A 26,118-nucleotide genomic window follows, 5' to 3' on the forward strand; every position below is an offset into this window, starting at 1 on the left:
CTGGGTTCAATGCCTGGTCAGGGAACCATATCCCACTTGCTGCACCTAAGAGTTCACAAGCTGCAACTAAAGCTCCCACTTGCTGCAACTATTTCTTGGTGCTGCTGCTGCTGCTGCTAAGTCGTGTCAGTCGTGTCCAACTCTGTGCGACCCCATAGAGGGCAGCCCATCAGGCTCCTCTGTCCCTGGGATTCTCCAGGTAAGAATACTGGAGTGGGTTGCCATTGCCTTCTCCGTTTCTTGGTGCAGTCAAATAAATAAAAATAGAGCAATAAATACACCCCAGACCGCATCACAAGTTTCATTTTCCCTTTGCCTTACTTTCCTCACTCATATATGTCTGCTTGGAGGACTGTGTATACATTAAGCTGTTTTTTGAAATATCTGGGGGGAACAAAGGCACAAATAAACACACACATATCCTGCTCCTGATTTGCAACCATGTGAGATTTCTCAATACCCACTGTCCACTTACTTCATGGTCCACCAGGAGACACTCAATAAGCGGGAAGTCTTAGAGACAGGGAACCAAAGCTGGGTGGGGTCCTGTTGTTTAAGGTCACCAACACAGCACAACTGGGTACTGTTCCTTCTTTCAGGAGGTGCCAGAGAATAACGAGACAGGACCAGTGTGAATTTCAGTTTCTTATTCCCCTTGAGAGCATCCTCCAAAAAGTCTCTCAAAACCAGAATCCTTTTCTGGGTTTTTACTTCTCCCTCTGTCCCAACCCTCACATCCCTCACTGTGAGCACAGCAAGAATCTATAATTGCCGATCTGTGGCCTCAGGATTCTGAAGCTTTAGGCCCCAGGAAGGGCCAATTTACCACTGAGTTCTCAGCCGGCCTCCCCAGTAGACTGGAACTTCCCAAGAGCTGAGGCCACTTCTTACTTTCAGTCTTGTATTTGATGCTCTGATCCAATCAATTTGAAATCTGCTCTTCCTATGGGTCTCCAACTCTTTTAGCTCAGCCTCAGTCATCATCTGGGTCTTTCCTGGTAGCTCAGATGGTAAAGAATCTGCCTGCAGTTCAGGAGACCCAGGTTTGATTCCTGGGTAGGGAAGATCCCCTGGAGAAGGGAATGGCAACCCACTCCAGTATTCTTGCCTGGAGAATCCTATGGACAGAAGAGCCTGGCGGGCTACAGCTCATAGGGTCACAGAGTCAGACATGACTGACCGATGAACACTTTCACTTATCATTTGAGTATCTTCCTCTCCACCCATCCCTTCCCCAGGTTAAAGGCTGAGGACTCATACGGTTCACTCCCTAAGTCCTCGGTTGGCCTCATGGGCAATCCCTGGCTACCTTGCTCCCTGCAAGCAGCTGTCCATTTTCAACTCTTCTCCTCTCTGGTGAGAGTCCTGCTATGATCCTATCTCCAAGAGGGAGAGAATGAGTGAGGTCAGGACCCACCATCTGTATTTGGGCAACCCCTCTGGAGCCAAACCACCCTCCTGAGGTCTTCCTGGAGAATGACCAGGTATAAATAAAGAGGTCAGACACCTACACACACACACACACACCACCCCCCCTCTCTATCTCTCTGCAGGCTTCTCAAGGAAACAGCCCTTGAAACTGTTAGTTGCTCAGTCATGTCTGACTCTTTGCAACCCCACGGCTCCATGGACTGTAGCCCACCAGGCTCCTCTATCCATGGAATTCTCCAGGCAAGAATATTGGAGTGGATAGCCGTTCCCTTTTCCAGGGGATCTTCTTGACCCAGGGATCGAACCTGGGTCTCCCACATTGCAGAGAAATTCTTTACTGTCTGAGCCACCAGGGAAACAGCCCTTACGGTATGGGAAACTCAGGAAATAGCTCCATTTATGAGACAGAGAGCAGAGGTGCAGGGAAGCACCTCCATCACAGACACCTGAACTTGGGGCACCCCTAGCTGCCTTCTCAGACCCCCTGATCATCCCTCCCTGCCAGGACCTGGTCTGTTTGTGTCCAGCAGGCTCCCCTCCTGAGATGCCCCTCGCCAGTCCTCACTCCTCCACACGTTCTATCTGACGTGTTGTCTACTTAGGAGCACATCCCTGTGGGCACCACAGCATTCTGCCTAAATGACTTCAACTCCCCTCCTGTTAGTGAATTGCTTGACAGCCAAGTTCAAATGACAATAAGGGGAATGGGAAATGACAGGCAGGGGGTTGGAGGAAAGTGTGCCTGCAATTTTTAATAAGACAGGAGTTCCACACGTCCCTCTTTGCCAAAGTGCTCAGTCACTCTGTCGTATCCTACTCTTTGCAAGCCTGTGGACTCCTCTCTCCATGGGATTTCTCAGGCAAGAATTCTGGAGTGGGTTGCCATTTCCTACTCCAGGAGATCTTCCTGACCCAAGGATCGAACTTGCATCTTGGTATCTCTTGCATTTGCAGGCGGATTCTTTACCACTGAGCCACCAGGGAAGCCCTTATAAATAAACTTTATATGAAGCAAAGCAGACATACAGGTAAATGTCAATGACCATGCTAGACATAAATGAGGATTGGACTGGCCTTCCCAGAAGAAATGGGGTCTTCCTCCATGGATTCAAAGGGAAAGAAAAATCAGAGAAGTTGTAGCAGCTTTCCAGAGACCAAAGTGAACAGACTGCTGGGGCCTGAAGGGACGGAAGGGCCTGAGGGAGGTGGGGTGGGGACTAGGGGAAGACAGACAGATCCAGCACATGGTGGGGAGAGAGGTATGCCTGCACACCACCCCCTTCTCTCTCGTATTTCAGAGCATTCACTCCATCGTGTAATTTCTAGCGTGTCAACCCACCTGGTTCTCACTTGCCTCCCCTCCCCAGAAGGAGGTTCTTTGTGTTTCTTGCTATCACTATCTCCTACGGAAATACTATCCCTAATCACTTTAGTGACCGACTGTGTGAGCCTCTTGATGAAAGTCAAAGAGGAGACTGAAAATTTGGCTTAAAACTCAACATTCAGAAAACTAAGATCATGGAATCTGGTCCCATCACTAAATGGCAAATAGAGAGGGAAACAGTGGAAACAGTGACAGACTTTATTTTGGGGGGCTCCAAAATCACTGCAGATGGTGAGTGCAGCCATGAAATTAAAAGACACTTGCTCCTTGGAAGAAAAGCTATGACCAACCTAGACAGCATATTAAAAAAGCAGATACGTTACTTTCCCAACAAAGGTCCATCTAGTCAAAAATACAGTTTTTCCAGTAGTCATTTATGGACGTGAGAGCTGGACAAGAAAAAAGGCTGAGAACCAAAGAATTGATGCCTTCGAACTGTGGTGCTGGAGAAGACTCTTGAGAGTCCCTTGGAATGCAAGGAGATCAAACCAGTCAATCCTAAAGGAAATAAACCCTGAATATTCACTGGAAGGACTGATGCTGAAGCTGAAACTCCAATACGCTGGCCACCTGATGTGAAGAACTGACTCATTTGAAAAGACCCTGATGCTGGGAAAGATTGAAGGTGGGAGAAGGGGACGAGAGGATGAGATGGTTGGATGGCATCACTGACTCAATAAACACAAGTTTGAGTAAACTCTGGGAGTTGGTGATGGACAGGGAGGCCTGGGGTGCTGCTGTCCACGGGGTCGCAAAGAGTAAGACATGCTGAGTGGCAGAACTGAATTGAACTGTGTATACCCACTCCAGCTGCCAAGTGTGAGGGGCACAGCATTATCCTCTAGTTCCAGCGGTTAGAAAGCTGAGGGTTAGTGTGGACTGGAGAAGCTCAGGACCGCTCATGAGACACCTGGGGCTACAGAGCCTGGTGGCAGGTGTCCTGGTTCCAGGCAGACAGGTCCACATGGGCGCACACAACCTCTAGGCAGAGTTGCCACATTTAGCAAATACACAACAGAAGATGCCCAATACTGGGAACTTATTTACACTGAAAATTGACTCATTGCTCTGAAATTTAAATTTAGCTCTGGACTCTAACTCATGTTGAGAGCTCCCAGCTCAGTAGGGTGTCACTCACCTAGCTTGTGCTTTGCAGCCCAGACCTCAGGCCTGCCAGTCACCCCATGGGTGAGGCAAGTGATAACACTGCCCTCCTACTCATAAGAAAACAAGGCTCAGAGAGCTTCAGAAATGTGCCCGGGTAGCTCGGCTGGTGGGTGGGAAAGCTGGGATCTGATTCAGGTCTGCGGCTCCCTTTAGCGGCACTTTCTTTCCACCCATAAATCAATTCCTTTGGGTATTCATGGACTGAACAAAGCATGAATTTCTTCTGAAGTGGAGTCACCTGAATTCACCTGTTTCCCCCACTGTCCAGGGCAGGGCCTGCCTGACTCAGAGGTGACACTCCAGAAATGTTTGTGAAAATAAGAGGAAAGATGGAGAGATGGATGGATAGATGGAAGGATGGATGGATGAATGGATAGAGGGGTGGAAGGATGGATGGATGAATGGATGGGTGGATGGATTCTCAGAAAGCTCCCTCCTCACAACCTCACTATAGGACTGGGGAGACTGAGGCTTGGAGAAGGAGATTTAGCAACATTATGACATGAAGACGTTCCCCTAAGGGCAAGTCTGGCCATGAGCCAATCACACCTTACTCCCAGGAAGCCCAGGGCCCTAAGGGCAGAGCTTTCCCAGAAGTGGTTCCCACCAGGCCAGTCCAGCAGCCAAAACATCCATCTGGGTCCTGGCTCCGAGGAGGAAGTTGGACAGAGAGGACGAGAGTTCAGGACCCGGTCAACCACCTTGTCTACGATCCTCACTAGAAATGCAAGCTGACTGAGTCTGTCTCTCTCTCCCACCCTCCTTCCCTCTCCCCACTCACGGCACACCCCCGACCCCGCTTCTATTGCTTCTTGCTGAATGAAGGGACAGGATGACCTGAGGGCTGAGGTCACTTCTTATGACCAACATGGCAGACCCACCAATCACCTGGGTGACGGCAACCTGACTGAGCAAGGGTGAAAAGTCAAGGGTCAAAGGTGGAGACCACAGTCTCTGTTTCCTAGAGGTAGGATGGCACCTCTTAGGCAGAGGTGGGCCAGGAATTGGGGAGCAGAGCCCAGGTCTCACGCATCTAAAATTTTCTTGGTTTATTACCTCCCCCACCCTTGGTATTTAATGTTACCTCTTTTAAAATCGCTCATGTATCTTAACCAGAACAAAGGAGGGAGAAAGTGTCCAACACGGGTCTCTTAGCTGGGTTCCGTCACCGCTGAAAGGAGCAGCCCTTCATGTCTCTAAGCACCATAATGGGTCAGGAAGCTTAAGGAATACTTCTGGGAGAAGTGGGGTGGCTCTTTGGAATCCAAGAAAATGCTCTGAGTCCAGAAGCCAGTGAGGGGAAAGACTGGGGACGGAGCAGAGGATGGGAGAGAATGGGTGCTCCACTGGGCGGCCCCCCAGGGCTCCTGTCCGGAGCTGAGTGATCACTGCTGGGGCTGAGTCTGTATTAGCTGATGGAAGGTAAAGGACAGAGAACCTGACAATTGGGAGACCAAGGGGACTTAAGTCCCTTCTACCCTCACCTAACCTCTCCCCCCAGCTTCAAGGCAAGGTTTTTTCCATCTTGGGAAAGGCAGGAGCCCAGATGGCACCTGGATCATCCTATTGAGAGTGGGTTCTCTTTCCACCCCCTGCTTGGGCACAGAGACTGTGCCCTGAGGTGTTGAAGGCCACGGAGGCCAGGGGAAAGCCTGTCCAAGGGGGACATGGGAAAGCAAGAGTGTCACACATTCAGCCCCTACTTGCCATAACCTGCTGGCTCACAGCCTAGTCTCAAATCCTACCTACCACTGATGAGCCACGTGACTCTGGTCCAAAACTTCACCTGGCTCCTTGCCTGTGAAAGAAGGAAATAAGATGGATAAGTCTTCTCAGGAAGTTTGCTAGAAAATGAGAGCAGGGGCTTCCCTGGTGGTCCAGGGGATAACAATCACCTTGCAATGCAGGGGACACCAGTTTGTTCCCTGGTCCCAGAAGATCCCACGTGCCACAGAGCAACTAAGCCCATGCACCACAACTACTGAGCCTGTGCTCCAGAGCCTGAGAGTCGCAACTCCTGAGCCCATGCTCTGCAACTCCTGAGCCCACGCTCCACACACTCTTGAGCCTATGCTCTGCAACAAGAGAAGCCACGACAATGAGAAGCCTGCAACGAAGAGTGGCCCTCACTCACCGCAACTAGAGAAAGCCTGTGGAGCAATGAAGACCCAGTGCAGCCCAAAATAAATCAATGAATAAACAAATAAAATCTTTTTAAAAAGAAAGAGGGAAAATGGGAGGGGGTCTGAGTGTCAACGCTGAGCCCGCCCTTGGGAGGTGCTCAAAAATACCATGTCCAGCTTGGATTAACCTGGCTGCTTTGCAGGTCCATTTGGAGAAGAAAAAAATACATGAAAACAAGCAAACAAACAGCCCTCCATAAAAGCACAGGCTTGGCCTGGTGGGCTCCCTCTGTACCCGAGGAGTCGGTTTCTGAATGTCCTGTCTGGACTGTGTGTGTCGCTCTCTCTTTTTAAGCTTCCAACTCAGAAAGCTGCCTCCTTTTGCCCTGGCGACGTTTCCTTCCTATGCAAAAACCAAAGTCTTCTGGCCCATCCCGGGATTTAGGAGGTGATCTGCCCTGTCCTTCAGCAGCCCTGAGTGGCAGCCAGGTTAAGGGTGTTGCTCTGAGGGCAGTTACCCTCCCTTCCCACTCATGCTGTCCCCGGGCTGAGGTCACAGGACAGACACCCCTTCCTGAACCTGGGGCCAGGGCACTCGAGGTACATGACATATGATGAGGGGCCACCCCACATCCTGCCCACACGGAAGGCAGCTTCATGCAAATGTGCAGAGAGAGCGAGAGAGAACGTGAAACACACACACGCCATTGGCGCTGAGAACCCTGAGATGGGTCAGCTGAGAAGCAGGCACGGAAAGGACAGAGAAGAGAGAGTGGTGAGCAGAAAGGCTGAGCCAGGGGCAGAGGAGATGGGGGTCAGAGGGCCAAAGGGTACCCACTGCCCACAGGAGGACAACAAGGCCTCAGGGCCAGCCTGGGCCTCCCTCACGCCTTCCTGGATCTCCCCCTCCCACAACAAAAAGCCCTGAGCCCAGATTCCAATCCACAGGCTGGGTGGTTCCTTTTCTGTAGAGCAAGGAGCCCTGTGATGTCCTAAAGCCTGGGAGACAGGCCTCCTGGCTGAGGCCCCACAGTCCTCTGGGGTGTTTATTATCAGCTGATGACAGGTCACCCTTCCCAGGCTTTTAGCAGAGAAGAGTGACTCTGCCTGTAGGATCTCGGGCCCTAGAATAAGGGGGCAGTGGCTGAGGATAAGAACTAGGAAGCTTGATATTGTCCCAAACAGGGACGCCATTGAGAGTGAGCTTGTTCCTGTCAACCATCAGGGTGATAAGCCTAAATTCGTGCAGCCGGGGCAGGCCAGCAAGTTGGGCCCCCTCCCCCTAACCCAGCCTTGCTGCCGAGGCATGAAGGCAATGCGGGGCTGAGAGACCCAAGTCTGAGCTCCTACAATGACCACACCCAAAGCTGCCCGCACCCCAAAGCCCCAGCCCAAATGGCTTCCTTCTCTCCAGGGTCGGGGGGTCGAGCCTCATTTGAGGCCTCTGGCCTCATTAATCCCCACTAGGCACCAGGGACCCAGAAGAGCTCACAGAAGATTCAGGAAGGGGCTCCCTGGGAGGCTGAGGTAAGTGGGAGCCACAGCAGGATTCAGGGAAAGGGCTACATTGGAGGTGGCTGGTTGATGGAGAGGAGGAAGGAGAAGGATGGGGCTGCGGCCCAGGGCCGGGCTCAGGGCAGGCGCACAGGCCTTTAGGGCCCTCCTTCCTGCCCACCTGCCCCACTAGGGTCCGCACACGACTCCCTGCACCCTCTGCCCCCACCCCACGCAGGCCCACCTCGCTCACCTCCAGAGGACTGGGAAGGGACGCGTGGGCCTGGTGCCCCTGGAGCGATCCTGCCGCCCCGTCCGGCCGCCCTGTGAACGGTGAACGTGGCGGCTGCCGCTTCCGACTTCCGCTCCCCTCACCACCCTCACCCTCCCTACGCCCCTCAGGCCTCCGGGGCTCCCCAGCTGCTCTGCACCTCACACTTCCTGCCCCATGTGAGAGCCCCCACTCCCAGGCTCAGTGCCTCTGGCCGCCAGCCCCCTGCTCCTGGGGACCCCCACCCTCTACGCAGCCCAGAGTCAGGGCCTGGGAGAGAAAAAGAGGAAGACGCAGCGCCCCGCCCTCCTCCTGGCGGTGCTGTCACCAGGTTCCTTGCACCGCACCCAGTGGGACTCAGGAGGGCCCTGGGCTGCCAGCTTTTCTTTTTCCCTCAATTTATGTGTGGCTAGGTCTTACTGAGGGGCTTCCCAGGTGGCTCAGCGGTAAAGGATCTGCCTGCCAATGCAGGAGATGCAAGTTCGATCCCTGGTCTGGGAAGATCCTACATGCGTGGAGCTCTGTGCCTCAAGCCTGTGCACCAGAACTACTGAGCCCACGTTCCTCGAGCCCGGGCTCCATGAGGAGAGAGGAGCCCTCACTAGTCACAACTAGAGAAAGCCCTCGGGAAACAATACCCACTGCAGCCAAAAATAAACTAATCAATTAATTTTTTTTAAAAAGACCCACAAGGGCTTCCGCCAGCCTGGCCCACAGCACAGAGGGCGTGGCTCCAGCTACACCCCCCAACACCCTCCCCCCACACACACACACACAGAGCAAGGAGTCCATAGGGACACGCCTACCTGGCCTTTCTGCATCACACCCTGGGCACCTTGGAATCTGGGATTCTCTGCTTGCTGGACTCACAGGGTCTCTACCCTCTCTGTGGACATTGCATCACTGCTCTGTGCAGCCCGAGACCTGGAGGGAGAGGGAGAGACAGTCAAGAGGTGAATAGGGCCTGGGCCTGGAGGCAGGTCCCGTCCCTCTATGCCCATGCCGTATCAAGCCAGGGCAGGGAAGAGACGGGGAAGGGGCTAAAGGCTGGGGGTGGGCTCTGCTGCCATATACAGTGATGGCTGAGGATCCCAATTCAAACTTGGGCCTCCAGGTCATCATTAAAGGGGGAGGCAGAAGAAGGGAACACTCTTTCTATAAGAGTTCATCAGCTGCAGTGTTATAACACTGACATATCCAAACACATCTCGATGGGGGGACCCTCCACTGTTCTGTTTCTGGGACTGCAATGCTAGACACAGGCTTATTTCAAGCTCAGTGCAATGCAAACCCGGTTCCTTACTTCCTCTAAGCTGCTTCTCCTCTGTATGGGGGATTCTTATTCCCAGCCAGGTGACAGAAACTGAAGTCACCTTGGCCTAAATGCCAACCCTCCCTCAGGCCAATCCTAATGCCAACCCTCAGGTCTCCAATCTCACGAGGTGTCTGGAATATGGCCAGCACCGACTCCATGCTGTCTCAATGTGAGAAGCCACTGATGGTCAGGAATAAAACACAGGGTCCCCAGGGTTTCCCTGGTGGTCCACTGGCTAAAACTCCACGTTCCCAATTAAGTGGTCTGGGTTCATCCCTGGTCAGGGAACTAGATCCCACAAGCCGCAACTAAGAATTCAAAAGATCCCATGTGCTACAACTAAGAACTGGCAGAGTCAAATCAATAAATATTAAAAACAAACAAACAAAAAAACACACAGGACTTCTCACCTCAGGAGCTTCCAATCTAGTGACAGAAAATAAACAAAAAGTAATCAACATGTGATTATAAACTGTGAGGAGTGCTGGCAGGGGAACAGGTGGGGATAGAAGAAAGTGATTGGGGGTGGGGGGCTCACTGCGAGGGGAGACCAGGGGCATCATATCCCCATAAACAGAAGCCAGGATGTGAAGAGATAGCGTGGGGTGGGCATTATAGGAAGCTGAAACTACATGTCTAGTTTCTTAAGGAGACTGGAAAGGTCTCCAGGAGTGAAGGGAACAGAAAGCCAGACAGTGTGGGAGGGTGGGAGAAGTGGATGGGCCGGATCCCACAGGGTCCCCAGGAGTAAAGCAAGGAAGTGACAGGTGTATTTATTTTTCAGATCGCCTTGCGCTGTGAAAATAGACAGTGGAAGTGCTCAGTGAGGTCAGGGAAGGGCTCTGTGACAGTCCAGGGGAGGCGGGACGGTGGCTTGGAAGGGGGTCAGAAATGGCACAGAAGGAAGACAGAGGATGTGGGACCTACATCAGGGATGCCTGGTAGAATCTGCCACTCGAGTGGTGAGAGACAGAATTCAAGGGCGACTTTTAGAATTCCAGCTTGAGCAACTTCGAGGAGTGGTAATATTTGTGGAAATGGGAAAGAACTGGGGAGATGAGGCTCAGGGTAGAAAATCAAGGGTTTCAATCTTTAAATATTAGGCTTGAGATATCTGTGAGATACTCAAGCAGGAGTGGCTGGTACCTAGAGTGGATGGGTGGGGGGCTGGGATGGAGAAAGGAGCACGCGTGTGACCAGCAGGAAGGCACCCCTACTAGGGGTCGGCAGAGCCTCCCCAGGAGACGCCTGCAGAGGAGAGCAAGCAGGGGCTGTCAGGGAGGAGAGAATGAGAGGGTGTGTTGTCACCAAAGACAAGAGAGGAGAAAGACAACTTCAGAAGGAGGAAGTGGTCGGTTGTGTCAAACGCTGCTAGAAAGCGGAGGATGATAAGGAGCAAAGTGACCCTCGAATGAGGCCCACAGGGAGGTTACAGACAAGCTGGGGGTGGGGGTGAAGACAGGATGGGGGCGACCAGGAGGTAAGGACTGATCAGAAGCCAAGGACCGGGGTCCACCCTCTCCAGTCCCAGCTCTGCACCATCCCCGGGCCCCTTAGCATGCTGGGCTGAGATGCTGTTGGTCAAGCGAGGTGCCAGTGACCAGCCTCCTCTGCATATTTCTGAATCTCCACCCATCCCCCTGACTGTGAACTTCTCAAGGGCGAGGACTGGTTCACTTGCCTCCATCACCACCAAGGTTGTGCAACTGGTGGGGGCCGGGCTCCTAACTGCTCCAAGACCTTCTGATGAATGAAGGAGTCAAAGCTGCTCATCCTCTGTCCCTCGATCACATCAACTAACACTGTGGGAAATGGGGTCTGCCTCTCCCTCTCCTCCCAGCGGGTCTTCTTTGTGTTTGGTGTGTGTGTTTGGTGGGGTTCTTGGATGTGGCCAGGGGGTGGTTCCTGCTTAGAGCAAACTCCAAGAAGAGACTCCTGCACCCATCAGCTCTGTTCCACCTCCTAGAACTTTCACCTCCTTCCCAAGATGCAAGGAACAGAGCTGGACAGCCAAGGAGGGCCTTCTGCTCACAGGGCGTGTGGCTCAGGGTGAGAAGGGGAAGGCAAACTGACTCCTGCCCCCAGAGCCCTGCCAGAGATGGGCTTTGATCTTTTATGCCCTCTCCCCAGTCCACAGTCCCTCTCCCCTGGACCCAGCAGATGCACAATCTGCTGACCTGACCACAGCCCAGGGGCAAGCAGCCCCTTCCTGCCTCCCCCAGTGTGAGTGGCTTCCTGTTTGCCCGCAGAGGAAGCTGCTGGGTGCAGGTGGGGAGGCGGCGTCTCACAGACTGAGCGCAGGTTGGGGAGTGGAGCTCACCTTCCAGGAGAGGAGCTCTGGGGCTTTCAGCACACAGCCCACACTCCTGAGAGGCAGAACATGACAGGACAGAGGGAATGGACACCTGACTTCTGACAACCTTTCACAGCAGGCCCCTAGGTGCTGACATTCATCGGGCCCTTTACAACCAGTATATCCAAACTCTAGAGTCTAGGGTGGGGGTGGGGTGTCATGAGCCCCACACCACCGAACAGATGAGGAGACCGAGGGTCAGAGTAGCCACTCCGGCTGAACTTGAGCCCGGGACTGCCAAACCAAATTCATTTTCTGCTATACCCTACTGCCATCCACACACCACTCATATGAAGGACCGAGGCTTCTCTCCAAGCAAGCAGGGCCATGGAGAGCCCAGTTTGAACTCACCTTTAAAAAAAATAATTTTACTTGTTTGTTTTTGGCTGTGCTGGGTCTTCGCTGCTGCACGGGCTTTCTCTAGTTGCCGTGAGCAGGGCCTACTTTCTAGGTGCAGTGGGCAGGCTTCTCATTGCGGTGGCTTCTTTTGTTGCAGAGCACAGGCTCTAGAGCACAGGCTCAATAGTCGTGGCACACAGGCTTAGTTGCTCCGCGGCATGCGGGATCTTCCCAGATCAAAGATCAAACCCATGTCTCCTGCATTGGCAGGTGGATTCTTTACCATTAAGCCACCAGGGAAGCCATGAATTCATTTTTAACAAAGCAGACCTTAGGAAAACTCTGATGCTGATAGAGCTCACTACCATCCTTCTGGGGGTACTAGCTACCAGGCAGAGGGAGAGCTGAGGCCAGAGGCACCTCATTTGGGCCACATGTCCCTGTTGTCTCTGTAGAGATTTTGTTCTTCAAGGAGGCCTGGGAGTGAGGCAACCATATGTTCCTTCCTCCAGAAAATGCCCTTTGCCCTCCTAGCCCTCAGACCTTCACAAGCCTGGGCCCTCAAGGAGACAGACAGGAGGACGCCTGTCTTCCTAAACAATCCTCTGACAGCTTAGATGGACTAAGGGTTCCCTGGGGATCGGAGCAGAGACCTGGGAGGGAGGTCCAGGTAGAGGGACCGAGTCCATGACGGGGTCTAGGGATGGGGTTCCCGGGGTCCCTCCCTAACACCTGTGGTCTTAGACTGCGAGAGAGAGGTATCCCTGAGCAGGGCAATGAGGACAGGGGGCAGAGGCCAGTCGTAACACCATCAAAAACCGCCCTACACACATGGACGCCAAGGCTGCCCTTGATTTCCTGGGGAAGTGATTATTACAAAAATGAGTGACAAGCTTCTATATCCTGGACTTGGTTGCCCAATCGAGAGCTGGGTACAGTAACTTTGTGAGGTGTCCCTTCCCGGCCTGGGGACAGGTGTCCAGGCCACCAATCCCTGGACCTTTTCTTCCATGAGAGTCCGGCCCCAGCTGCTCTCTCCTAGTGCTGCCCCGTGCTTTCAGATTAGCATTTTCCAGGTAGCCACTTGTCACAGGTCTGTTTAGGTAACCAGAAAGTAGGGGTCCACAGGTATTCACCTCTGTCCTCTAGCTCCCTTGGTACCCAGATGATGCTTACAAACATCTGTCTAAATACATATGCATTAAGATAGACTCAGTGGTAAAGAATCCATCTGCCAATGCAGGAGACACAGGTTCAATCCCTGATCTGGGAAGATCTTCTGGAGAAGGAAATAGCAACCCACTCTAGTATTCTTGCCTGGAAAATCCCATGAACAGAGGAACCTAGTGGGCTACGGCCCCAAGGGGTCACAACAAATCCAAAACAACTTAGCGACTGAACAACACGATACTATAAAAGCAAAAATGCTCACAACTTCAACATCCATAATCAGGAAACAGATAAATTATGGGACAACCACAGAGTGAATCTTGGCACATTTAACTATCTTACTTTTGAAGAGCATTTCATGAAGTGGAAAGATTCTCACAGCATATTATTAAGTAAGGAACTTGATTATATATTTGGCACAGTCTCATTTTTAAAAAATATATGTACCTAGGCAATGAAATACCAAAACTCTGGTTGATAGTGGCAATCTGTGTGGTAACAATATACAGGATTTTAAGCTCTTTATGGGTGTGTGTGTGTGTGTATGGATTTTAAGCTCTTTATGGGTATGGGGATATGTGTGTGTGTGTGTGTGTGTGTGTGTGTGTATTTTAAGCTCTTTATGGGTGTGTGTGTGTGTGTGGATTTTAAGCTCTTTATGGGGGGGTGTGTGTGTAACTACTGTTAAAAATAAATAGGGATGGACTTCCCTGGTGGTCCAGTGGTTAAGACTCTGCTTTTTTTAATGCAGGGGGTGAGGGTTTGATTCCCAGTCAGAGCGCTAAAATCCCACATGCTGAGTGGTAGGTTCAAATTAAAAAATAATACAGTACAGTACAGTCAAAGCTATGGTATTTCCAGTAGTCATGTATGGAAGTGAGAGTTGAACCAAAAGAAGGCTGAGTGCTGATGCTTTAAAACTGTGGTGCTGGAGAAGACTCTTGAGAGTCCCTTGGACAGCCAGGTGAACAAACTGGTCAATCCTAAAGGAAATCAACCCTGAATATTCATTGCAAAGGACTGATGCTGAAGCCGAAGCTAGAATACTTTGGCCACCTGATGAGAAGAACTGACTCATTTGAAAAGACCCTGATGCTGGGAAAGGTTGAAGGCAGGAGGAGAAGAGGGCGACAAGAGGATGAGACGGTTGGATGGCATCACCAACTCAACGAACATGAGTTTGAGCAAACTCTTGGAGGTGGTAAAGGACAGGGAAGCCTGGCATGCTGCAGTCCATGAGGTTGCAAAGTTGGACACGACTTAGTAATGGAACAAAAACAAAAATAAATATGTATGATGTTTGTCATCAGCAAAAATAAATTTGTTGTATTAAATTACAGAGAAATATTTAATTTCTCTGCTCACTTTAGAGGCTGGAAATTTCTTTGCCAACACCCCTTACCCCCTCTGGTTGCCAGTGGGGGACTTGTGTGGGATGGAGGTGAGCCTGAGAGGAACTGTATGGGATCTCCTCACTGTTACCATCTCGCAACTGGCTGCAAGGTGACTTCTCTGATGCTGGTGTAGGGACCTACCTGGGGCCCCAGAATTTATACAGAGCTTAAGATGAAGACGTTTGAGATCTAACAGATACAGTAAGAAACCGTCTCAGAGCTTAACTTATCGGACTAAAAGCAGCAACTTTTGAGAAATAAGGTTGCCATAAATTCCTTCTGCAGGGCTGATCTACTCCCAGAAGGAAGAACTGAATAAAATCTACCCCACCTCCCTTCTCTAGGAGAGATTTATGGCCCAGAAGGAGACTGAAAAAAACAGCCATTCCTATAAAGACCAACACTATCCCTATTTTCTCATTTCATGTGTTCCAAAAACCCATTAGTCTTATGAAAAGAAACCTATTTGTTCTTCCTCTAGAAGCCTTTTTCTCCCTCTTCCCTTTCCCCTACTAATTGAGGTACATAAGCCTTTAACCCTTTAACAAGCGAAAAGTGAAAGTCGCTCAGTCATGTCTGACTCTTTGCAACCCTTTAACAAGCCAGCTACTTAGATTGACTCCCATGTGCAGGCCAATAAAACTTTTTCTACTGTTAATCATCTGTCAGTTTAATTCACAGGTACCAGTGACAACATCTTAGAGGGTTGTTGTTGTTTAGTCGCTAAGTTGTGTCTGACTCTTCTGTGACCCTATGAACTGTAGCCCACCAGGCTCCTCTATGCAGGGGATATTCCTGGCAAGAACACTGGAGTGGGTTGCCATTTCCTTCTCCGTGATTTTCCTGACCCAGGGATCAAACTGGCATCTCCTGCTTGGCAGGCAGGTTCTTTACCACTGAACCACCTGGAAAGCCCCTTTAGAGGGTAAAGTTTTTCTTTTTCCCCTCTCCCACATCATTCCTGGGTCAGGAAGATCTGCTGGAGAAGGGACAGGCTACCCACTCACTCCAACATTCTTGGGCTTCCCTTGTGGCTCAGCTGGTAAAGAATCCGCCTGGAATGCAGGAGACCTGGGTTTGATCCCTGGGTTGGGAAGATCTCCTGGAAAAGAGAAAGGCTACACTCCAGTATTCTGGCCTGGAGAATTCCATGGACTGTATAGTCCACGGGGTTGCAAAGAGTCAGACATGACGGAGCAACTTTTACTTCACTTAACATCGTAAAGATTATCTCCTCCATGAATCCACCAATCTAAAGCTGTATTTGCCTAAGTAGGCATATGGTATACATAATAAACATTTTTAATAGTTAAGGATGTATTTGAATATGCAGTAAAAAGTCATGATTTCACAGATACTGTTGCTAAGAACCACACTAAAGTAAATTATGCCTACTTCATATTGATTTTTCAAACTGCGTGCACTCAGGGAAAAATGTTACATGAAATAGTAGAAGTGGAAAATTCTCATGTCAGAAATCATGACAAACTATGTGAATGAGTAGACACTTTTTATACGGCTGAGTTCAACCTTTCAGGCAGTTACTCTTTTGGAGAAAAAACTGGGGTACTCCTTATAATACTAAGTGGCCTTCATCCATCATTGATTGATGAGCATAGAATTCAATTCAGGTGCACAAGTGGCAGAAAACCAAGGCTCTTGTGTTACCTAAAGGAGCAGATATGCCCTGACATAGAGAAGAAGGGAGACAAAAAGAGCAAGGCATTTCCTGGGGCCCCCCGAAAGGTCAGTGCTCCCCTGGAGGTGCCCACACTTAAGCCTTCCCAGAGCAACAAAGCCATGGGCTCCCCAGTGCCCTCTACATGCCAGCTGGAGATGATCATGTCTATCAACAGTTGCCCACGGGGACAGAGGGGGCAGCCTGTCTGCCTTGGCAACTTCTAGATGGAAGAGTGCTAGGGCCCAGAGCCCCTCCCCAGGGAGAGAGCCTGCACACCTGTGCTTCCTGAGGTCATTTCCCTCCTGTCTGCCTCAGCCCTTCCACGCATCCTCCAAGGATCCACGGAGAGACACCAGGAAAGCAAGGAGCCCTTATTGGCCATCCCCTACCAGCTTCCCATGATGAGAGGCTGCATCCCCGAGGTTGTGGAGCCAGCAGAGGGCAGAGTTCAAAAGGGCATCCATGCCTCCTTGTTGGTCCAGACTCTCCATCCACTTCTCCCTGCATGCCTGCCCAGGGCTTTGTTCTAGAGGGGCCTCTCCTGCCTTGGGGGCTTCCCTGGAAATTCAGATGGTAAAGAATCTGCCTGCAGTGCAGGAGACCTCGGTTCAATCCATGCATTTGGAAGATCCCCTGGAGAAGGAAATGGCAATCCACTCCAGTATTCTTGCAGGCGAAATCCCATGGATTTCCCATGGACTTCCATGAGAAGCCTGGTGGGCTACAGTCCATGGGGTCACAGAGTCGGACACAACTTGGCCACTAAACAATAACAATGGCACATGATGACCTACCCATTCCGACATGTTCACCTCCTACCCACTCACTGAAGGTTCAGGAACAGTCCCCAGCCTGCAGTCCTAACTACCAACGAGAACTCTCCAGGTAGGTGAGCAGGACTTCAGAATAATTAGGTGCCCGACAGCCTGTCCACGTGCCCGTGAGTGCACCTCCCCACCCCTGTGCCCAGGCCTGCCCTCGGTCCTGTCAGTGACATCCCATCTGCCTGGTTTCCCCAGGTTAGCAGGCACCCTTCATGCCTCCGGCACCCAGTCCTGCTGGTTCTCCCTGCCCAGCAGCCCCACCATTCCTCCCTTACCTGGAGAACCCCAGGAACCTCCCCTTCTTCCTAAGTTCACGTCCACAGTCCCAACTCTCCTTCAGGAGACCACCCCTACCCTTTAAAATCCTTCTTGATTGACCCCTCGCCCAGTGCCTCTTCCTGTTGCCTTTAGGGAAAGCCCAACACCGGCATTTGAGACCCTCCCCCAACCTCTCCTGGGACCACAACGTCCACCCTGAGCCACGCCCCCAGTCTAGGGGCTCCCCTGAACATTCCTGGAACTTTCACACAGAGGCATGCCCTCATGCTGGGCTCCTGGTCAGCTCTATTTCCCTTCCCCATTCTCCTTTCCTCCTAGCCAATCCTCTTCATCCGCCAAGGCTCAGCCCCATCATGCCATTTCTCCCAAAAAACTTTCTAGACCAAGCCAACAAGAATCAATGGTTATACTCGATGACACAAATCAAAGCAAGATCCTCTATGATCCACCTCTTAGAGTAATGGAAATAAAAACAAAAGTACACAAGTGGGACCTAGTTAACCTTAAAAGCCAAAGCACAGCAAAGGAAACTATAAATAAGGTGAAAAGACAACCCTCCAGAATGGGAGAAAATAATAGCAAATGAAGCAACTGACAAAGGATTAATTTCCAAAATATAAAAGCAGCTCATACAACTCAATACCAGAAAAACAAACAACCCAATCAAAAAGTGGGAAAAAGACCTAAACAGACATTTCTCCAGAGAAGATATACAGATGGCTAACAAACACATGACAAGATGCTCAACGTTGCTCATTATTAGAGAAATGCAAATCAAAACTACAATGAGATGTCACCTCAGAATGGCCATTATAAAAAAGTCTACAAACAATAAATGCTGGAGAGGGTGTGGAGAAAAGGGAACCCTCCTGCACTGCTGGTGGGAATGTAAATTGATACAGCCTCTATGGAAGACAGTATGGAGATTCCTTAAAAAACTAGGAACAAAACCACCATATGACCCAGCAATCCCACTCCTAGGCATATACCCTGAGGAAACCAAAATTGTAAAAGACACATGGACCCCAATGTTCACTGCAGTACTATACAACAGCTAGAACATGGAAGCAAGCTAGATGTCCACCGACAGATGAGTGGATAAAGAAGTTGTGGTATATACACAATGGAATATTACTCAGCCATGAAAAGGAACACATTTGAGTCAGTTCTGATGAGGTAGATGAACCTAGAGCCTACTATAGTGAAGTCAGAAAGAGAAAGATAAATGTCGTATACTAACCCATATATATGGACTCTAGAAAGATGGTACTGATGAATTTATTTACAAGGCAGCGATGGAGAAACAGACAGAGAGAACAGATTATGGACATCGGTGTGGGGGGAGAGTGAGATGGATGGAGAGATAACATGGCAACTTACATTACCATATGTAAAATAAAGAGCCAATGGGAATTCGCTGTATGCCTCGGGGAACTCAAACAGGGGCTCTGTATCAACCTAGAGGGGTGGGATGGGGAGGAAGGTGGGAGGGAGGTTCAGGAAGGAGGGGATATATGTATACCTATGGCTGATTCATGTTGAGGTTTGACTGAAAACAACAAAATTCTGTAAAGCAATTATCCTTCAATTTAAAAATAAACTAATTAAAAAAAAAGAATCAATGGTTATGATAATTTTGTAATTCCAACCATGGGATGCAGTACAACAATCAGAAGCAATAAACCAAGTGTCCAGACACCAGCCAGATAAATCTTCTTAAAAAACAGCATCGGGTTTCAAAGTAAGATCGAGATTTGTAGCACAATACAACGTCTGTAAGTTTAAATTACATGCATATATAAATCAACACCATACATTTCTCTAAAATAGTCCAGATCCCAGGATAAACATATCATAAATATATCAGCGTAGCTGCTGTGCACAAAAGGAAGATGCTGAAGGGCAGTCAGGGATGAGGGATAAGGAGGAAATCATAATAAGATCCCTTATAATTCCCTCAGAATTCAAAACAACAACATGAAGACAAAACTCCAAGCTAAACCAAAGGCCAAGGACATGAACAGAAAGAGAAAGACAAAGGGCTGAAAATATACAGGAGACTCATAACATCGCTCATGATAAAGAAAGACCTACTAAAAATGACAACGTGATGCCCAAGTCTGCAGGGCCATGCCAACGCAAACAAGCAATCCCAGAAGTCGTTAAGTCAGACTGGGGCTTCAGAAAGCAGGCTGGCAGCATCGGTGGAAATCTAAAATGCACAGAGCTTTTCAATCAGTAGTTACACGCTTACAGATTTCCCCTGCTGAAAGGCACAAGAGTGAGCGAAGATGTAGGTACATGCGTGCGTGCTAAGTCACGTCAGTCGTGTCCGACTCTTTGCGACCCTATGGGCTGTAGCCCACCAGGCTCCTCTGTCTATGGGATTCTCCAGGCAAGAATACTGGAGTAGGTTGCCATACCCTCTTCCAGGGAATCTTCCTGATGCAGGGATCAAACCTGTGTCTCTTGCGTCTCCTGCATGGGCAGGTGGGTTCGTTACCACTAGTGCCACCTAGGAAGCCGGATGGAGGTACAAGTATCCAAATGCATACTTGTCTACCACAGCAAACAAACTAACAAAAATAGGAAAAACAATTTAGAAGACCATAAAGGAATGACTAGAGAAATACAATACAAACATATTTATTTTAAAAAGATGAAGTATATCTCTATGTCCTGAATCAGAATAAGTATATTAAGTTTAAAAAAAAAGGTACACACCTGAGTTTTCTTATTTGTGTTAAAAAAAAAAAAAAAAGTACAATCTAGGACTTCCATAGTGGTCCAGTGGTTAGGAATCTGCCAGCAAATTCAGGGGACCCAGGTTAGACCCCTGATCCAGGAAGATCCCACACGCTGCAACTAAGCCTGTATGCCACAACTACTGAAGCTTGAACTCTGCAACAAGAGAAGCCGCCGCAGTGAGGCCAGACACTGCAACTGGAGAGTAGGCCCCGCTTGCCTACTCTCATATAGAGAAAAGCCCACAGGCAACAACCATAACCCAGCGCTAATGCTGCTGCTAAGTCACTTCAGTTGTGTCCGACTCTGTGTGACCCCATAGACGGAAGCCCACCAGGCTCCCCCATCCCTGGGATTCTCCAGGCAAGACCACTGGAGTGGGTTGCCATTTCCTTCTCCAATGTGTGAAAGTGAAAAGTGAAAGTGAAGTCGCTCAGTCATGTCCGACCCTTAGCGACCCCACGAACTGCAGCCTACCAGGCTCCTCCATCCATGGGATTTTCTAGGCAAGAGTACTGGAGTGGCTTGCCATTGCCTTCTCCGATAACCCAGCGCAGCCAAAATTAAATAATAAAATTAATTTAAAAATACTTTTTTAAAAGTACAATTCATACACGCTCATTTACAAACAGAATATTTGTCTGCAAGCATTCTCAATTGCCTCTGAGGAGGACTGGGAATCAGAGGACAGGACTACAAGAGCTATTTCTGTGTTCCTTAAGGGCTATTTGAATAAACATCTGTAAAAAACAATTTTTAACAGGCAAGTAGTACCTTTCAAAATATTTTTAAAAGAATTTGTAACCCACACAAAGATTGTCTTAAAAAGAAGAAAAGAGGTGGAATGCACCCATAAGCCCTGCTGTCTTCTAAGAACCCCCTGCTGTGAGACACCCTGGAGCCCTAACAAACATCCCTTCAGCCAAAGTTTCTCTCTCTCTTTCAAAACACTTGGCTCTAAAACAGCACCACACAATGATAAATCCTGATTTTTCTTTAGTCACTGCTGCTAAGCTGCTAAGTCACTTCAGTCGTGTCCGACTCTGTGCGACCCCATAGACGGCAGCCCACCAGGCTCCCCCGTCCCTGGGATTCTCCAGGCAAGAACGCTGGAGTGGGTTGCCATTTCCTTCTCCAATGCAGGAAAGTGAAAAGTGAAAGTGAAGTCACTCAGTTGTGTCCAACTCTCAGCGACCCCACGGACAGCAGCCTACCAGGCTCCTCCGCCCATGGGATTTTCCAGGCAGGAGTTCTGTCTTCAGTCACTAGCTGTGTAGAAAAGTGGGCAACTTGCTTCTTGCTGGCCTCAGTTTTCTCATCTGTGAAACAGGGTAATCTGTACCTCACAGACGTGCTATGAGGCTGGTTTGTGTTTGCACATAAAGTGCTTAAAGGAGAGCCTAGCATATAGTACAAATCAACACACCCTCCTGTCTTTTGAGCCTACTAATCAGATTATTCTTTGTAAAAGATTACTGGAATTTTCCTAGACGGCAACAGTTTTGCTCCCCATAGCCAGTCTTTACTGATTTGGAAAACTTGTGGCCTGTCTCCCACTCTAGCCCATGTCCTTTTAATGGATGCTGGGTGTAAGAAAAACAAGTGAGGGATTTCCCAGGTGGTCCAGTGGTTAAGACTCTATGCTTCAACTTAGGGGGTGAGGGTTCAATCCCTGATCGGGGAACTAGGATCCCACATCCCAAGGGGCATGGCCAAAAAATAAATAAATAATTTAAAAATTAAATCACAAAAAAGAAAAGCAAGTGATACCTCTCCTGCCAAGAGACACAATCTCCATCTCTGGTGATTGCCTATTCCCCTGCTAGTATAAACCACCAGGCCCGACCCTGAGTTTTCTTACTTGTGTGCGTGCAAAGTCACTTGTCATGTCTGACTCTCTGTGACTCTATGGACTGTAGCCCACCAGGCTCCTCTGTCCATGGGATTCTCCAGGCAAGAATACTGGAGTGGGTTGCCATTTCCTTCTACAGGGGATCTTCCCAATCCAGGGATCAAACCAGCATCTTTTATATCTCCTACATTGGCAGGGGACTCTTTACCAGCAGTGCCACATGGGAAGTTTTCTTGGGAGCATGTAAATCTTCTTGTCACAGCAGCTGAGAGCATCACCTGCCCTCCTGCATGTCTCTGGTCAGCAGTCTAAACCCCGCCCCCTCTAATGAGAGCTGCAGATGCCTGCTCACCTCCCACGGCCATGAAGACCTCCTTCCCATTCCTCTAACATGTTCAGCCTGCTCCAGCCTCCTTTACATTTCCAGGCCTTTGCACTTGCTCTTCCCTCTGCCTGGATGTTCTTTCCCCAGAGAGTCACATACCTGTGTCTTATCTACACTTGGTTCCTCAGCACAGCCTGCCCTGACCACCCTATTGAACCCAGGAGCCCCCATCACCTTCTCACCCCTTAAGGTGCTTTGCTTTTGTTCATAGCATTTATCTGACATGATAATAAAACAACTGTTATTGTTACTGTGGGCTTTCTTGGTGGCTCAGACAGTAAAGAATCTGCCTGCAATGCAAGAGGCCCAGGTTCGTTCCCTGGGTTGGGAAGATCCCCTAGAGAAGGGAATGGCAACCCACTCTAGTATTCTTCCCTGTAAAATTCCATTGACAGAGGACCCTGGCAGGCTACAGTCTGTGGGGTCGCAAGGAGTCAGACATGACTGAGCAAATCTCTGTGTTACTATGTGTTGTTACTGTCCATTTCTCTCCACGGGAAAATAAGCTCTACAAGAGGAAAGACTGTCTTACTCAGTGATGTACACTTAACACCCAGAACAGTGCCTAACATGTGGGCCCTCAGTATTTGTCAAATAAATGAACAAATAAGTGACTCAAAAGAATATGTCTTCTGGGATTTCCATGGTGTTCCAGTGGCTAAGACTCCTTGCTCCCAATGCAGAGGGCCTAGGTTTGATCTCTCGTCAGGGAAGTAGATCCCACATGCCACAGCTAAGAGTTCACATGCTGCAACTGAGACTCCACACAGCCAGATAAATAAATAAATATTAAAGAGAAAAAAAGGATATGTCTTCCAGGAAAACTCAAATCGATGCCTCAGATTTAAACCTCCCAACAAGTCGGGCAACCTCCCTGGTGGTTTACTGGTAAAGAACTCGCCTGCCAATGCAGGAGACAAGGGTTCAGTCCCTGAGTTGGGAAGATCTCCTGGAGAAGGAAATGGCAACCCACTCCACTATTCTTTCCTAGAGAATGCCATGGACAGAGGAGCCTGGCCGGCTACAGCCCATGGGGTCGCAAAGAGGCAGACACGACTGAGCACGCGTGCGCGTGCACATCGTCATCCTGCTTTGTTTTGTTTTATAGCACTTCTAACTCTCTGAAATAATATGATTCATCTGCTTACTTATTTTCTCTTTCCCGCAACTCATGTAAATAAGAGCAGCTATGTGCTCAGTGCCTCCATGTCTGATTAGTAGTTGGCACTCAGAAAATTTTAGATGAATGAATGAATGACCCTTCTCAGACCCCTCACCTAAGGGAAACACCGGATCTGGAAGAAAAGAATGAAGCACTCAGCAGGGTCCGTTGTCTAAATCTGACCTTGGTGTGTTTCACATGTAGAGGGGCTCAGAGACATTCAATTAGTGGCTAATTACATTCAATCAACCCTGGGCCAGGGAAAGGACTGGGCTAATGAGCTTCAAGGGCAGGTGGGGCCCCTGGCTGCCCTAGCCTTCACTTTGCTGCTGCCCACCTGATCCAGACATGCAGGCCATGGACACAGGGATCTGGGTGAGCACACTTAGCAATGCACTGCTCCTTGCAGCCCGGGGGGGAAAACACCTGCAAGGAACTCACAGTCCTGGCTCCACTATTTTACTGAAATAAGCTAAACTCAAACGCTGGGCCAGAAAGAATCCGAGGAGTTTGTTAGCCGGGCAGACACTGTTTAGCGTCTTAGGAATCTCTGGGTTTTTCTGACCAGACACACCTAGCAGGGCCAAGGAGAGAGGGGCCAGCACCCAAGGAAATGAGGAACAGCTGGCTTCTCCTCCATTCCCATACGCTTCTGGAGAGGCGGACAGCCTGCCAGGCCGGCCAGGCTCCCAGCAGAGAGGAGGTCCCAGCAGGGTCACAGGCCCAGGGGCCACTGAGGCGAATGAGAAATAAGGAGTAGGGCCCTCGGTGGCTCCCGGCTCAGACGCTGGAGGCTTTTGAAGGCTCCTCCGGCACCCAAATGCACCCCGTCCAGCTGGAGGGGTCAGTGGGGCCACGCACCCAAGGCCAGGGCAGGCTCTGCTGTCCCCCTGCGGTCCCTGGCCCCGCCCCCTGATGAAGTTGACGGCGAAGGCCCCCCACTTGCTCGCGCTCTCCCCAGTTGCACCGGGGCGCCCCAGTGCGCTGGCACACGGTCCCCACTGAGGGCGGCGCGGGGCCCCACCTGCTCTTACCCGAGTCCCGCCGGGCTCCTGGTCCGGGCGCCCCATGGCCCGGAGCCCAGGCGCGGGCTGGGGGGCTACTAGGCGGCGGCTGCGCGGGGGGCCGGGCCGGTGCAGCTCCGGCGCGCTGCTTGCGGGAGGCACTGGGTTTCCGGCGCGGAGACTAGGGCGGTGGCAGGACCGGCGGCGCGGGGCGGGGCGCGCGAAGCCGTCCGACTGGTCTGACGGCGGCGGCGCGGGGCCGGCCGGCCGGGCGGGAGCCTCCTGCAAGACCTGCGGTGCTCCAGACGGGCCGGCCGCCGGCGCCTGGAGCGCCGCTCCGGTGTCCTCCTCCAGCCCAGAAACCAGCCGGAATCTCAGACGTGTGCACCGCCCCGAGCCGGGTCCAAATCCGAGTCCCTCCAAACCCATCCTGTAGTGATTCTTATTTGGGCTCAAAAAAAAAAAAAAAAAAAAAAAAGTGGCATTATTTGAACTCGGAATTTCAGCCGTCTATAACTTGATTTATGGTGAAATTTCGCTTGCTGGTTTAGGGATCGGTGGCTTGGGGACGAATAGCTGTGTCTTGAGACTTGAATTTGTCTTAGTAAACATGTCCTCAGAGGTCGTGGTATTGCCAGGAGGCTCTTATTTTTCAGTGCCCCACTAGATGCCACTCTAGTTTCTGTCTGTAACTGTGTACGGCGCTCTATGTGAAAATCGAAGTGAGTCCATATTTCTAGTACAGTCAGTGATACTTTACCTTCCTTAGAGATAGACAACAGGAGTCCGTTTCTTTCTCCTTTCTTTTCTTCTTTGGCCACATCTCACCGCAAGGGGTGAGATCCCCACCGCCTGCAGTGGAAGCGCAGTCTGCACCACCTGGAAGTCCTTAGAAGTTCCTCGTATTGGATGAGGTCCTCTTCAAGCAACAACAGCTGCTACTAATCGTATTTAATTTATGAGCTCTATCAATATGCCAGCCACTAGCTCTCTACCTGTCTTAGTACTTAATCCTATAATCACCCTATAAGGTAAAAAGCTTTGCCTATTAAGGAAACGGAGGCACAGAGAGGTAAAGTAACCTGACCCATGACACACAGACAGGAGCTGTCTGTCACCGTGCAACGCTGTTGCTTTGTCATTTTTGGATGACAGACTTGATGCTAGGTCAGCAATCCTACAACTTTATAATAGTTTGTTTGGTAATGGTACAAACATTTACTGTGCACCTACTGTATGTATGCCAGACACTGACTAGCTACTGTGGAATAGAAGCCTGAACCAAATCCTCGGAAAGTTCTCCCTCCAGCAGGGGAGTGGTATGTTGTAAACTGGTGCTGGGAGCTGAGGGGCCACTCCCTGAGGGGAAAAATCCTAGCAAGGAGGGAGCCACACAGGGAAAAGGTGCAGCAGGTAACTGCCTGTAAACTCCCCTCAAATCCTTGGCTGACTCCTGAATGAACACGCATGGGGCAAGAACCCACATGACCCAAAGGAAACAAGAGCCGAACAGAAATTTGAACAGTTCATTGCCTGCTGCTGGGAAGTTTGGACTCAAGTCCTGCTGCCTTAGAGCTGCTTTGTGAACACGTGGCTTTTTTGTTTCTTTAATTTTTTATTATTTTGAGGTACAGTTGATTTATGACACTGTGTAAGTTTCAGGTGTACAACATAGTGATTTACAGTTTTTGAAAGTTATATTCAATTCATAGTTACTATAAAACATTGGCTATGTTCCCTTTGCT

General features: G+C 50.0%; 1 protein-coding gene and 1 long non-coding RNA gene across 4 annotated transcripts in view; one reads left to right on the plus strand and one right to left on the minus strand.

Moving 5' to 3' along the window:
• PSD4 (pleckstrin and Sec7 domain containing 4) overlaps positions 1-24,543 on the minus strand; it is a 44,284-nt gene extending 19,741 nt beyond the window's left edge. The window contains exons 1-3 of one of the 3 annotated variants that reach the window (XM_055400945.2): positions 24,404-24,543; positions 8,677-8,794; positions 7,853-7,923 (exon numbers count right to left, since the gene is read on the minus strand). In XM_055400945.2, the coding sequence (XP_055256920.2) occupies positions 7,853-7,923; positions 8,677-8,691 (86 nt within the window). In that variant the 5' untranslated portion in view covers positions 8,692-8,794; positions 24,404-24,543. Of the gene's footprint in view, positions 1-5,731; positions 5,781-7,852; positions 7,986-8,676; positions 8,795-24,403 lie in introns of those variants that run through there. The other 2 variants (XM_055400949.2, XM_088841376.1) reach the window with 2 other exon arrangements.
• On the plus strand, positions 6,773-7,933 carry LOC148776161 (uncharacterized). The gene is made up of 3 exons (XR_016038582.1): positions 6,773-6,880; positions 7,573-7,632; positions 7,838-7,933. It is a non-coding gene; the product is annotated as an uncharacterized LOC148776161 (long non-coding RNA).
• Positions 24,544-26,118: the final 1,575 nt, after the last annotated feature.

Source organism: Moschus berezovskii, chromosome 11 (assembly GCF_049115385.1).
Source record: "Moschus berezovskii isolate FMDL1 chromosome 11, NW_MosBer_1.0, whole genome shotgun sequence".
NCBI classification, from domain to species: domain Eukaryota; kingdom Metazoa; phylum Chordata; class Mammalia; order Artiodactyla; family Moschidae; genus Moschus; species Moschus berezovskii.